The following is a 12,267-nucleotide window of genomic DNA, read 5'->3' as shown; positions in this document are numbered from 1 at the left end:
TTAAGTGCTCACTCTTAGCACCCTTGAAAATTAAGCTATTCTTTACATCTCTAAATGACAGGTTAGGTCTGTAATTTCCAGAACTGAGATTTTACAGTGCTAGCCATACTAGCTTCAAGGACTGTTATACAAAAGGAAATTTCTTGAAGAAAACCTTGATCAGTTTGAAATTCAATAGACTGTGAATGATCACCTAATAAAAGCAGTGAAAAGATTGTCAGATTAATGTAAACTACATTCTTTATAATTTCTCATATATACTTAGCTCATACAAATGGCTCAACAGTTCACAAACGAGTTGTGGATGAATAGAGAAGACTGAATGTGCTACAGAGCTGGAAAGCCCAATTAACACATTGCATGTACACAGTTGGAAAGCTGCATCACTGTTGAATGCATCTTTCTCATAGCATTTTGTTATAACTCTAAAATCACTTTAAAAGTCACTCGGAATTTGCCATGATCATGAACACGTCTGATAAAATGACAACTATTTCTTACTGATACTTCCTGTAATTAAGAGATCTTAATCATCTAGAAATCATTCTTCTGGCTCGCGTGTCTCTGAAATCTTTCTGACCTTCCTACAAAATGCCCACTGCTATCTTTTAACTTTCCATTCTGAAAATGGCTAAGAAATTTTATTTATCGAAGAATAAACAAAGTCCATTCTATCAACAGACAGCCTTGAGGAAGGACTGCCTAATTAAGTCATTTCTTTACAAGCTGAGCTGCTGTTTTAGGAAAACATGCTCCTTTTCATAGGAGCTAACTAGAAAAGGCAAGCAAAACTAGATGCTGCACAATGTAATCATGGATTTTTTTTATTAGTATTATTATTTTTTTTTTTGCCATGAATTATCATTAGGTAAGCAATTAGTGAACTTAAAGACAATTAGGTACTACGTTTTAGAGTAACACTTGCTTTTATATAACCTCAGATAAAGCTGGCACCAAGCTAGGCATCTGCTAGTGTCGTTATGCAGTTCCATTTCCCCTCACACATTACCCCACATTTAGGCATCTCGCAAATATTTCATCTTTTCCTGAATATGCACTTTTCTGAATATGAAACAGAATACAGACTAGATCTTACATTTTCAGCAGAAAAAAAGGATATATACTTTAGGGGAATTTTAGGGTAATTTTGAGAAACAACCCCGGAAAACAACCCTAAAATCTAAAAGGTGCTCTGAAGGAGTACATAACAAGCATCTGAGCACAAGGCATGTCTGCAAGGCTTTTCACATTTCAAGAGAGGTTCATGAGAGGAAACTGCTATTACTCATTGTTTGTAGTGCACAGTGCCTGGGAGTCCTAGGCATGCGTCAAGCGCAGTGTTCAGCGTTATTCAAAGGAAGAGGAATGATTTTAGCCCTCGGAGTCATAAGCCCATTTCTCCACAGATCAATTGTTTGCAACAGTTTGACACCTTCTTTCATAATGAGACCAAACACATTTATTGAGCACATTCCAGGCTTTATTGATCTGAGCGCCGTGGTGTTACTTATCCACAAAAGGTGCGTGTGGACAGCACAGGCTGCGGTACAAACGGCTTTGTTCACAGCCCAGCCCATGCTGGAGCAATTACAGCTCAGAGAAAGGAGTAGGTAAACTAATTTCTATAGGTCAACCCATCAGTTACCTTTCTGCTAACATTACCAACGAGGGGGCAGATTCTAGCAGCTCTGTCTCCTGGTTACTGGTGGAAGTCATTGATTTCTTTCTACATGTTACTAAACAACTAAGGGTCAGCTACGTTGCAGGTGAGGTCTTCCGAGATCACTAAAAAAGCTGGATTCCTCATTTCTGCTGACGTCTTTTGGAAAACTTAGACCTGCATATCGCTAGCATGGACTGAAGTAGAACTGCTCCCTTCAGAAGGTTCAACAACCTCTTAACATTTTGACGGAACCTTTTTTTTTTTTAATATATATAAAGATTTCACTGAATACATTTCTCATTCTGCCACTCAACCTCCCCCTGTGTCAGTTCCATTCCACTCCTTTCCTTGCCAGCTTGCCTGAACTTCCATAACAACAACACAAAACCCTCAAAATCCTACAGCGTACACCACAAAATCACCACCACCATTCATAAGGTAACACGGACTCTTCCTATGATGAAGAGGGAATGGAAGCAGCACTTGAGTAGTTCTTCACTGGCAGCTGAAGCAGGGTTTCTACTGCCTGGTGTCCACAGGACTCTCAAAACCAAGACACCCACCACTGGGAATGGAAAAAGGCAGCAGCCAGCTTCCCGTCACACCAAACTGAGAAAAAGGAACTGGTCGATTGCTTTGGTTTCCCTGTGTGCTGACAAGGGCACATTCCCAAGCACCCAGAGAAAGGCACTGCTTCAATGTACAGTAGTTAGGGTCTCCCAACTCTTTACACTGATAGAGACACATAAAAACCATGCTTAAAGGATAGAATTTTACAATAACTACTAAGCAGAAAAGAAACAGGAAGCTTCCTTTAAACAGTCACAAACTGACCCATGGATTTCTTCTAGATTTGCTTCTATACCCACGACTATTACTTTTTGGTAATATTCTCAGGTTTATTTTTAATATATATAAAAAGAAATCACTTACAGATAGTTATAATTTGATGTCCTTGCATTTAACTACATACACGTTTTCTGCAAGAACATCTGTGATTACATGCAACTTGTCTACATTTCAGCTCTTAGCCAGTCCAATTTAACCAGTACTGTTCAAATACTAAATTTCATGGGAAGAACTAGTCCCAAATTTAAGCAGAAGTTCAATAGACCTGGAAAAAACGTGCCTGTGTGGAGAAACCAGTTTTTACCTACCATGCAGAGCAATAGGTAGTGAGTCTTCCAACACTAGTATTTTTCATTCAAAATTAACTTCTAAGTTTCAAACTAGAAATGTAGTTAACTACCCCTTTTTAAAAGAGTAAAGTTCATTCCCTAACTTACAAGGAGAAAAATAAATGAAATACATGGGCTTTGGTGAATAAAATTAAGTCATTTAGGTTTTTACAGTTGTGTGAAGAAGGCAAGACACAAATAAAAGATGAATTTACCTGAAAGTAAGCCCAGCCTGCAGGGAAAAAAAAGGGCCAGACCTTTTCACAACCCAATTATCTAAGAAGCACTGTAAACTTCAAGCAAACATTTATACCAAACCAGAACAAGTTGACACAGAGAAATCCATTAAATCAAAGAAGAAATGTTCACCTGTAGAAGTACGAGCACCCCCTGACTGTGTTGTGAGTAAAGTGTTCCTGAGTCTTCTCGTTTCCAAAGTCCTCTAATGGATCTGACCACAGGATGTCACACATAGGTCCGTATGCAGGTGGTTCCTTGAATCGATCTAACTAAGAAAAATAGGAGACAAAGAAATACTAACTTCTTTCAATAGAAACACTGAAGCAAAAGTATTATTTTTTTCATTCCATAGGTTGCCAAACTAACACCCAAAGCAAACTACTTTTTGGCTTTGGGTTACCCTCAGCTTTAAAGAACTGGATTTTGAATAACAGTAAAATGTTCCTTGCTAACACTGATTAAGAGAAGCAGTAATAAATATAGATGAAAAATGAAGAGATACAGTGGATTCCCATTTGATGGGATTTTTTTTTAATGTTCTTTGTGAATATGGAAAAGAAAAAAGACAGTAATTCTATATTTTGTGATTTTTCAAATACCATTGCACTTGATTAATGTGACTGAGACAATTCAAGAAAAAAATACAATAGTTATTTCAAAGCTAGTTCCCATTTTAATTTCAATACATTCATATATATACACACATATACATACATACATATATATATGTATATATATATATATGTAAACACTTTTCTGCATTACAGCATCTTGCCATGGTATTCCTGTTGCTCCCATAATACTAGCTCTAATTAAGCAGCTAAAAATTACTGTTTCTGCCTGGTATTAAAAGACCACTGGCATTAAAAATTTATATTATATAGAATCACACTGCATATAAGAGTATGACAAAATATGAAAATATTAAAAAGCAGTATTCCTCTGCAAGCATCCTTTAACACAAAAAGGGTCCTTGTTAAGATGGCTGTAAGAGTGAAGCCAGCAGTCCAAAACATTCTCTAGAAAGAAAAAGGATCTTTCTCTCCAGAAAGATCAAACGATAATTTGTTAATTATTAAAAAAAAAAAAAAGTAATTTTCAACCAGAAAGAAGTGGTCTTACCTGTTTGCAACACCAAGTTTATAAGTCTTAATGAGATCGCCACAATTTTACCTTTGCATCCTCATTATGAAATATTCATAGCATACCTACGCTTCTAACTTATTTCAACCCTCTAAACAATTAATGCTTTTGTAACTGTAACTTATTTAAATTAAATAACAATTCATAAATATGCAAAAAAAAATTCCTACTGATTGCCAAAGATGAATAAACCTGCTGGGAAAGGGGAGTGATTGGGGGGGGCGCTGAAGTGAAGATGTTAATGATCCTAATCTAGAATCTAAGCACTAAACAATTTTGCTCTGCTATTACACTGTTGCAAAGCCAGCTAATTTTCAGGAGAGAGTATTTTAGCTTAACGAGACAGTGAACCTTTAACTCAGAAATCAAACTTTGTATTCAGTAATTTTTGAAAGTGCTGTTAATATCTTAATCTAATTGCATTTAAATCAAAATATGTAATTACTGGTTTAAGAATTATATTTTTAAACCATATTTATTTCTTAGTAGGCTAAAAATTAGCTTTAGAATACAATTCATCTTTCGGTATCTCTAAGTTTCAGAAGTGTGTACCCATATTTACAAGTTTCAAACTGCATGCAAGAAATATGAAATCCTTACTGCTAGAAACACTAAAAACGAATGGGTTAAATATCTCTTTTACCAAAACACATGAAAAGAATTAATCCTTGATAGCATGCAACAACACCAGAGTGCATAAAGATATTGTTTGATATTGTCTAAGTGGGGCTCAGTAAATTGGTGCTTATATTATACTCTTGTGTGATGAAAAGTTTCTTACAAGCACTGCACACCCAAGTGCAGTACTATTACAACCATGCCAGAAAATTTTGACAATGAAGTTCTTGACTTTTTTTTTAAGTAATAATGTTTTGACCATAATTATTGCTATCATATCGCAATTTTTATTATATTCTTTAGGTATTGTGAGATTTTTCTAGAACCATATATTTATATATACACATATACATACATATATATATACATATACACACACACATATATTTAAAACTTTTCTCTAAGAGTGCAGAATGCCTAACAAGGTGCAAGGAATCATCAGGTGGTGCTCACAATGTGCCAGTAGATTTTACTTACAAGAAGTTAATGCTATGTTCATCTGTTCCTAAAAACTGGTTTCCCTAATGCAATTTTTTTTTTTTTCAGAACACAAAGATGATAAATCCTGCATTATACTGGTTGCTGGTGATTTCTTCATCTCAATAAAACACCACTAATTGCGGCAATTCCTTTTACATTCTATTTAAAAAGACCTTTAAAAGGCAATAATGTCAATGTGAACGTCCAAATGACATACAGGCGTCTTACAGAAATGAAAGCGAGAAAGGATTCAATTTCTAGTTATCAGTGATTAACCGTTCTCTCATTAGACCCGAGCACTACTCAGACTTACTTTTCTGATGTCATCTAAGGTGTTGATCTCTGGAGACAAGCCACCATGTACACACAGGAATTGTTGGTTCATCAGAGCAGCCAAGGGAAGGCAGTCGAAGGCATCCATGCAGGCATCGTATACTCGTTCTGAATATTTGATTTTACCTTTTAAAGATTAAAATGGTATCAACAAGAGCAACCAACGCTTAAGACGAAAACAGTAATAGAATGCTACTTAATCCTAATCTTGCTGTCACTGCTCTCTTGCACTGAGAACTACAGCAAAGCTTGCTTCATGCAAAAAAACCCTCTAAGGCTACTGTTACTCATTGGTGGAAAAATTCCTCGTTTACTATTTGAGGTGAAACTAACAGAAGTTCTGCAAAGTTCATTAAATTTTTCTTAAAAGCTGTAAATAATCAATTTAATGTGCCATTGTTGTCTCCCAGGAAACCTATATAGCAAGGCTTAAAAAGTCTGCTGAATGGTAATCAGCTACTTCATTTTCAGTCAAAGCTCTCTATGAAATAACCAGAACTTTAGCCCAGTCCCTTACAATTAATTATCTACCGAAAGACCATTATAAAATGAATGAGGTGCTACAATGAAGCTGAAATGTTAATTTACCAATGCGCATATTAAAGTCAGAAAACCATGAAGCCTTTGAGCCAATTAACATTTCCTTTATACCCGCTGCTAAAAAGGCAACAGAGAGGAGTATGGCAATAGCTTCAGTTTACAGTGCCCCAGAAAAAAGTTTCATTGTGCAAGTGAAGGTCTACACCTAATGAGCTTGTGTGTGTCACTTCATCCTTTCTTGCGACACAGAAAGGAATTCATATTAAAAAAGAAGTATACCAATAAGTGTAAGCCAATTTAAAGGGCAAGAGTGAATTGCACTTCTGATCAGAAGTTAGCTCAGAGACTAATCCCCTCCTTTCTCCATCACAGGGACACCCTCCCCAACCCCTGCAGGATGTCAGCCCATTCGGGGAACAGGGATGACAGCTGAAAATTGCTCAGAGTAAGCATTAGGAGTACCTTAAGAATTACTGGTAGTAAAAGTGAGTATCAAATACGAAATAAAACGAAGCTGTTGAACAGGGATTAAAGACAAGACAGGCTATAAGGTACACTTACATTCTTGCTTAAATGTGAAATACTCTGTTAAATGTCTACATTCATGATTCCCACGAAGTAAAAACAGTGTTTTGGGGTAAAGGATTTTCAAGGCCCACAAGTACAGCACACACTGCAAAGCAGAAACGAGAAAGAGAAACATAATTTATAATTCATTACAAAATTCAACCACTGTGTTCCCCCCAACAGCAAAAAGAAACAGCACAGAAAAAGTACTCTGCATGGAACATGTTTTCAATGTTTAAAACTTCGTCATTCATGTGTTTATTATGTGCAAACATCTCTCCGTGCTGAAACCTGGACTGGCAGAAGCTGGTATCAGTGTTCTCTGGTATCAAAGTCTCTGACTTTGGCTAAATAAATCCCTGCTCAGCCTTCAGTTGTTACAGCTATCAGGAACACCACGCATCTCCAAAACAAACCGCGTACACTCCACCTGGAAGGCCAGGCAGAAATCTACCGTGGAAACCACTTCACCGGAAGATCTGCACATCCTGCCTGAAGAAAGACTGTTGCCCTAGAACAATTTAACCCACACTTCAGGAAATACCTTAGCTTCCAGTATTAGAGAATTTCTACAGGAATACTTGTAGCAAACGCTTGCTTGTTATTCACTTTACGCTGCTCCGCACAAATGGACGAGAAAGAAAAATCCACAAAGCTCTTGCATTAAATGCAGTGACTACAAAGCTTCAAATAAAGCCTTTTGTCTTCCCAGACTTCGATTTGAGATGACATTTCTTGTAGACGTGTTTTTAAAAGGCAGAAAAGGAGACTTGGAGGGGCAGTCTGTGCGGAGACCTCTCGAGACCATCTGAACAAAACAGTTGTTTTGAAACAAAACTGACATGGCACCAACGTCAAAGCGTGAAGAAACTCCTGACAGATGAATAAATCTGCAACCTTCACAGAATATTTATCCCTTGCATGATGGCCCTGGCCAGGTACCTGGCTGACAAGCTGGCAGCTCCAGGGAAGCCCATGGAAATGAGACACGTCCCATCGCATCCCACGAGAGCGCTGGATGCGCTCAGCCTTCCCTCTGCTGCCAAGCTGATGAGCCCACTCTTCGGAAGAACGTGGCAAGGACCATGATGGCCTGGGGAAAAGCGAGCTACAAATCTGTCCGAATGATTTCTCCTCCAGCCCTTCCTGCCGTAAACACCCACCTACTGCTCGAGTGTTGCACAAGAAACAAAAGGCGTCAAAATTCAACACTTTCATGCAACCATCCCCCAATGGCCTCCCTTCCTTCTGTTGGGGAGTTGAGTTACCTTAATAACCAACAGCCTGGAATCTGGAAACGTGCTTCTGATAGTGGTTTCTGCCTAGGGGAAACCCTGCATTTTTGTCAGCTTCATGCCTGTAAATACGAACAGTATGAATTCCCTTCTATGATTCAATGTCTTCATAAAAAGGAATAGAAGATTTATGTTAATCGTATCTGAACATTTTGATCTCTGCTCTCATTTGCTTCACAGTCATCATCTTAAAGGAAAAATGATGCCGCATTTCTCCATTTGTGCTAAAACCCACACTATCTTTAGATAATTACACAGCAGCAGGGGTTTTACAATGCTGCACTTTGTCTTGAATTTATTGTGCGTAAACATCTAGATGCTCTGTCTGGACTCCGTAATTTGTTTGTTTATTCAGAGGCTTTAGAGGTAGGCTAAAAAGTAGAGAAGGTACAGGCAGCACCCTCCGGTACTTAAATAAATAAATAAATAAATAAATAAAAATCAATCCTCCCACTTGGGAAGGTACAGAAGGGCTCCCAATATCACGATGCCTCCTCCACCTACCAGGCGCTACTGCCACCCCAGGCAGCAAGAAGAAATGTCCAAACACCACCTTGGACATGGTGTTGACCTAATCCAGTGGGAAATTATGCTGTTGGGTTGCAGGCTTTAACGGCCCCAGGTCATCCCAGGGGAAGTTTAGATTGGTATCAGGAGGAATTTCTTCACGGAGAAGGTGGTCAAGCCCTGGAACGGGCTGCCCAGGGAAGTGGTGGAGTCTCCATCCCTGGAGGTACTTAGGAGAGGTGTGGACATGGCTCTGAGGGACATGGTTGAGCGATGGGACACGGCAGGTCAGGCTGATGGTTGGACTTGATGAACTTGAAGGTCATTTCCAACCTCGATGAGGCTATGAATTACGTGCTGTGGCTCAAAACAACCATGAGGGGTGTGCCTGCATAGACAGTGAAGACATGGCTTTGGGGATTTCACTTCAATAGGCAAGAAAGCCTGGAGTCTTCATTTCCACGTTACCAGCAAAATTCTCCAGATCTGATGATGACTGCTCATTTTCATCATTTTTCCAAGAACTCAATTCTTTTAACTTACAGTTTCATGCAAAAATTTGAGGTAAATGCTGTGAGACAAGATGATTAAAGTGACACCTCCATTCATCCAAAAAAAGTTCCAACCATAAAAAAAAGTTGTGTTGAAGCTACCCCAGAGCTTCTAGTTCTGCCAAATCGCTTTATAATTCAGGAAAGCACAACATTTAGTGCACAGATGAAAAGCTTTATTAAAAATAAAAATAGAATTGGTTATATTTTCCTTTTAAGTTTTTCATATTCATAACGCCTTGGCAAGATTGAAATCAGCACAAAATACTTAAAATATCATCCAGGTCTAGGAAGCAAAGTAAATAAGGAAAACTAAGTTTTATCTTTTTTTTTCTTTTTTTCTTTTTTTTTTTTTTTTGCATTTGGTACTTGCTTATGGTTAGATCACTTTATGTTTGCTTATCCTACTTTTATTTTTTCATGTTCCCTTTGAAGCATTCAAGAGAACTAGAGAAGATAAGGGGGAAGCAACACAGTCCAGAAAACACCATATTTCGAAGCTACTCCTCAAATAACATAAGCCCAGCCTTCACAGTTTGTGTAGTTTTCAGTACTATCGTATTTAAGGCTTATTTTCTTTAGATATTTTCTTTAATTTTCTCCCTTTTCTGTTCATAAGTCCACTGACGTAATATCATAAGAATAAACAGGAGCTAATTAGCAGATTTTTTTCCTTGCAAACTAAACAACAAATACGAAGGTGACAGCTTTTCATGGCTTTCCAACTTAGTCATTTATATACAAAAAAGTAAAAGTCCAGAAAGCATAAGCAAACTTGTTTAAAACAAACAAACAAAAAAAAATGAACATTTACTGAAGTCAATTTGCTGTTGAAAATCTGAGTTTATAATCTCTGACTCCTTGGTAGTGTTGCTTCCCAGTAGCAACACTTTTAAATCTCTTCTTTTTTCCAAGCTTTGTTGTTAATATACTACACGTCATCTTTGCTGTAGCTCTGCATAAAATGTCCAGGAGGGACTTTGCAATCCAGACGTCCCTCAGGTAAGAGCGAAGAGGTGATGTGCCCAGCTCCCAGCTCCTACAGTAGTCAAGCTGTTTTCCTGCTGAGGCTCTGGCAGCCTCACCACCAGGAAAAAAGGTCTATGCAATTAAGTGCTACGTAAGCCAAAGAAGCATATTTTCAAAATGGGCTAGGGATTTAACTCCATTGTTGCATGCTGAGCTGGAGCCTTCTCGCAATTTCAAGTCTCAGCTCCTTCTGAAAAGGGAAAACAAGAGTCCCAGACCTCCTTCCACGAATCCCACGTTAAGTGCTCAAAGCAAGTAACCTTGAGAAAGTTACCCTTGCCACTAGACTGCAGCCACAGCAACACAGCTCTCTGCCTCCTGTGTGCTCTTTCCCTGATGATGCCAAGGAGAAAAAGCTGTAGCTCACTGCTAGCTCTACAGCATTGTACGTGTAACGAAAGATGAACTATTCCTCCAAATGACCGATGCCATCGGGCACTCCCCCAGCACACGAAGTTCAATGTGATTAAACACAAGGTAATTAATACTCAGCAAGATAATTTGAGCCGTACATTACTAAGGTCTCTACTGACGCTCTCTGAACAGTATTTTAGCACAGCTCCTTCACTCTACCTAACGCACATCTCATCTAAACATAAAAATTGCATTATTTTAACTGCACTGCAGTAATTGGATAATTGCAGTACCTAGTACAGATGCAGCCTTCTAAAATGGAGTAAGCTATCCCGAAGGAAACTATGTGCCTTTTTACACACAGCTGCACTCACACTGCTAGTACCACTCAATGTGGCATTATTTCAGAGACAAAGGCAGGTTGCATCTGTAACCAAAACACATGCCACTGATGCAAATGCTGTTCTGAACCACCCCCATCCACCACACCTTCAGTGACAACTTACAGTTCTTGCCCCAACTCTTCTTTGCCAACATGCTCTTGTTTTGCCCATTCTCTGTGTTTCAAAAACAAGTGCTCACGTGTGTAGAGCTTTCATGTTTAAAAATAAAAAAGGCTACTGCTGTGGAAACCTACTTCTCGTGGACTAACAGTGAAACTGTTCCTTGTGGTCAGGGTCTCAGCTGGTTCCAAAATGTTGTTGCAGAATTCAGTTCTTGTTTAATTTATTGTTTTTAAACATCTGCTGAATATTCCCAAGCTGCTTCGGGAGCTTGTTTTGACACTTGCACGGTACTTTAGCACCTCTAGATTTTAATTGCTGAAACACACTCTTCTAGCTGGTCTCCCAGATGGTTTTATTAAAAATGATCACATGCAAAACATCGCTACTTGCCTTATACTCTTCTAGTGTTTAAAACGTATTACACCCATTTCAGCCTTTTGGAAGGACCTCAATTTATACCAAAAAGGTGAGCAGATATATATAGATATATTTAATGTTCCACTAATTCTTATAAGTAGTACTTTCTAAACAAAAATCCAAGTGCTGGCTCCTAGATCTCTTTATTGGACCTTGTGTCTTGGCCCCAGCTGTTTTCTATAGATAAAAGTCCCAGAGATATGGAAGAAGTGAGGGGAAAACAGTGCAAGTGACCTTCACAGCATCGCCCTGTGCTCTCTCCCTGCATCCCAAATGTGTTCTTGGTTTGCTGGTGGCTCGCTCTGGAAGAGCTGATGCAGGCTGCTAGCTGGGAGCACAGTCCTGACAAAAGTGGGTGTTCTAATCTGGGAATCCAATATCGAGAAAAATAACTTGAATTTGCTGAATTACCAAATATTCAAGGTTCTGAGAATTATTGCCCAGCAAAAATAAGATCTTACAAGATGAAAACTCTTGATAACACAGAAACATATCTGGTACTGCCAGAGAAAAAGGAAAGGGCAAGGAAATTTAGGATAATGAAGTTCCTAGGACTTTATTTGCTCTGAAAGAAGTAAACAAAACAATTGACTTCAATGAACTCATGACTGACCAAAAATATTTCAAGCTTTTTATTAGGAAACATTAATATTCTAGAGCTATGGAGAAAAAGGTGCTTGTTCCTCCAATAAAGCCCTCAAAAGTGCATGAAGACTTGAGAGATGGTAAACACATGACTTCACCAGCGTTCACTTCACCCACAGCTCACTAACATGAATTTATTAAATGCAACTCTTTTCTTGGGAGAGATCAGTCAAATTCTAAAAGCTCAGCGTTTGTAAGCAT

The 12,267-nt window shown here is 38.4% G+C and overlaps 1 protein-coding gene across 8 annotated transcripts in view; it reads right to left on the bottom strand.

Annotated features, from left to right (window-relative positions):
• Positions 1–12,267, bottom strand: part of PPP3CA (protein phosphatase 3 catalytic subunit alpha) — a 190,696-nt gene that overhangs the window by 42,834 nt on the left and 135,595 nt on the right. For all 8 annotated transcript variants that reach the window (XM_072036986.1, XM_027457169.3, XM_072036980.1 and 5 more), the window contains 3 exons: positions 6,757–6,868; positions 5,636–5,781; positions 3,211–3,350 (listed from right to left, as the gene is read on the bottom strand). In XM_072036986.1, coding sequence (XP_071893087.1) covers positions 3,211–3,350; positions 5,636–5,781; positions 6,757–6,868 — 398 coding nt within the window. The remainder of the gene's footprint in view (positions 1–3,210; positions 3,351–5,635; positions 5,782–6,756; positions 6,869–12,267) is intronic.

Source organism: Anas platyrhynchos, chromosome 4 (assembly GCF_047663525.1).
Source record: "Anas platyrhynchos isolate ZD024472 breed Pekin duck chromosome 4, IASCAAS_PekinDuck_T2T, whole genome shotgun sequence".
NCBI classification, from domain to species: Eukaryota; Metazoa; Chordata; class Aves; order Anseriformes; family Anatidae; genus Anas; species Anas platyrhynchos.
Note: the sequence above shows the minus strand (reverse complement) of the source record. Positions and strands in the feature narration are given on the sequence as shown.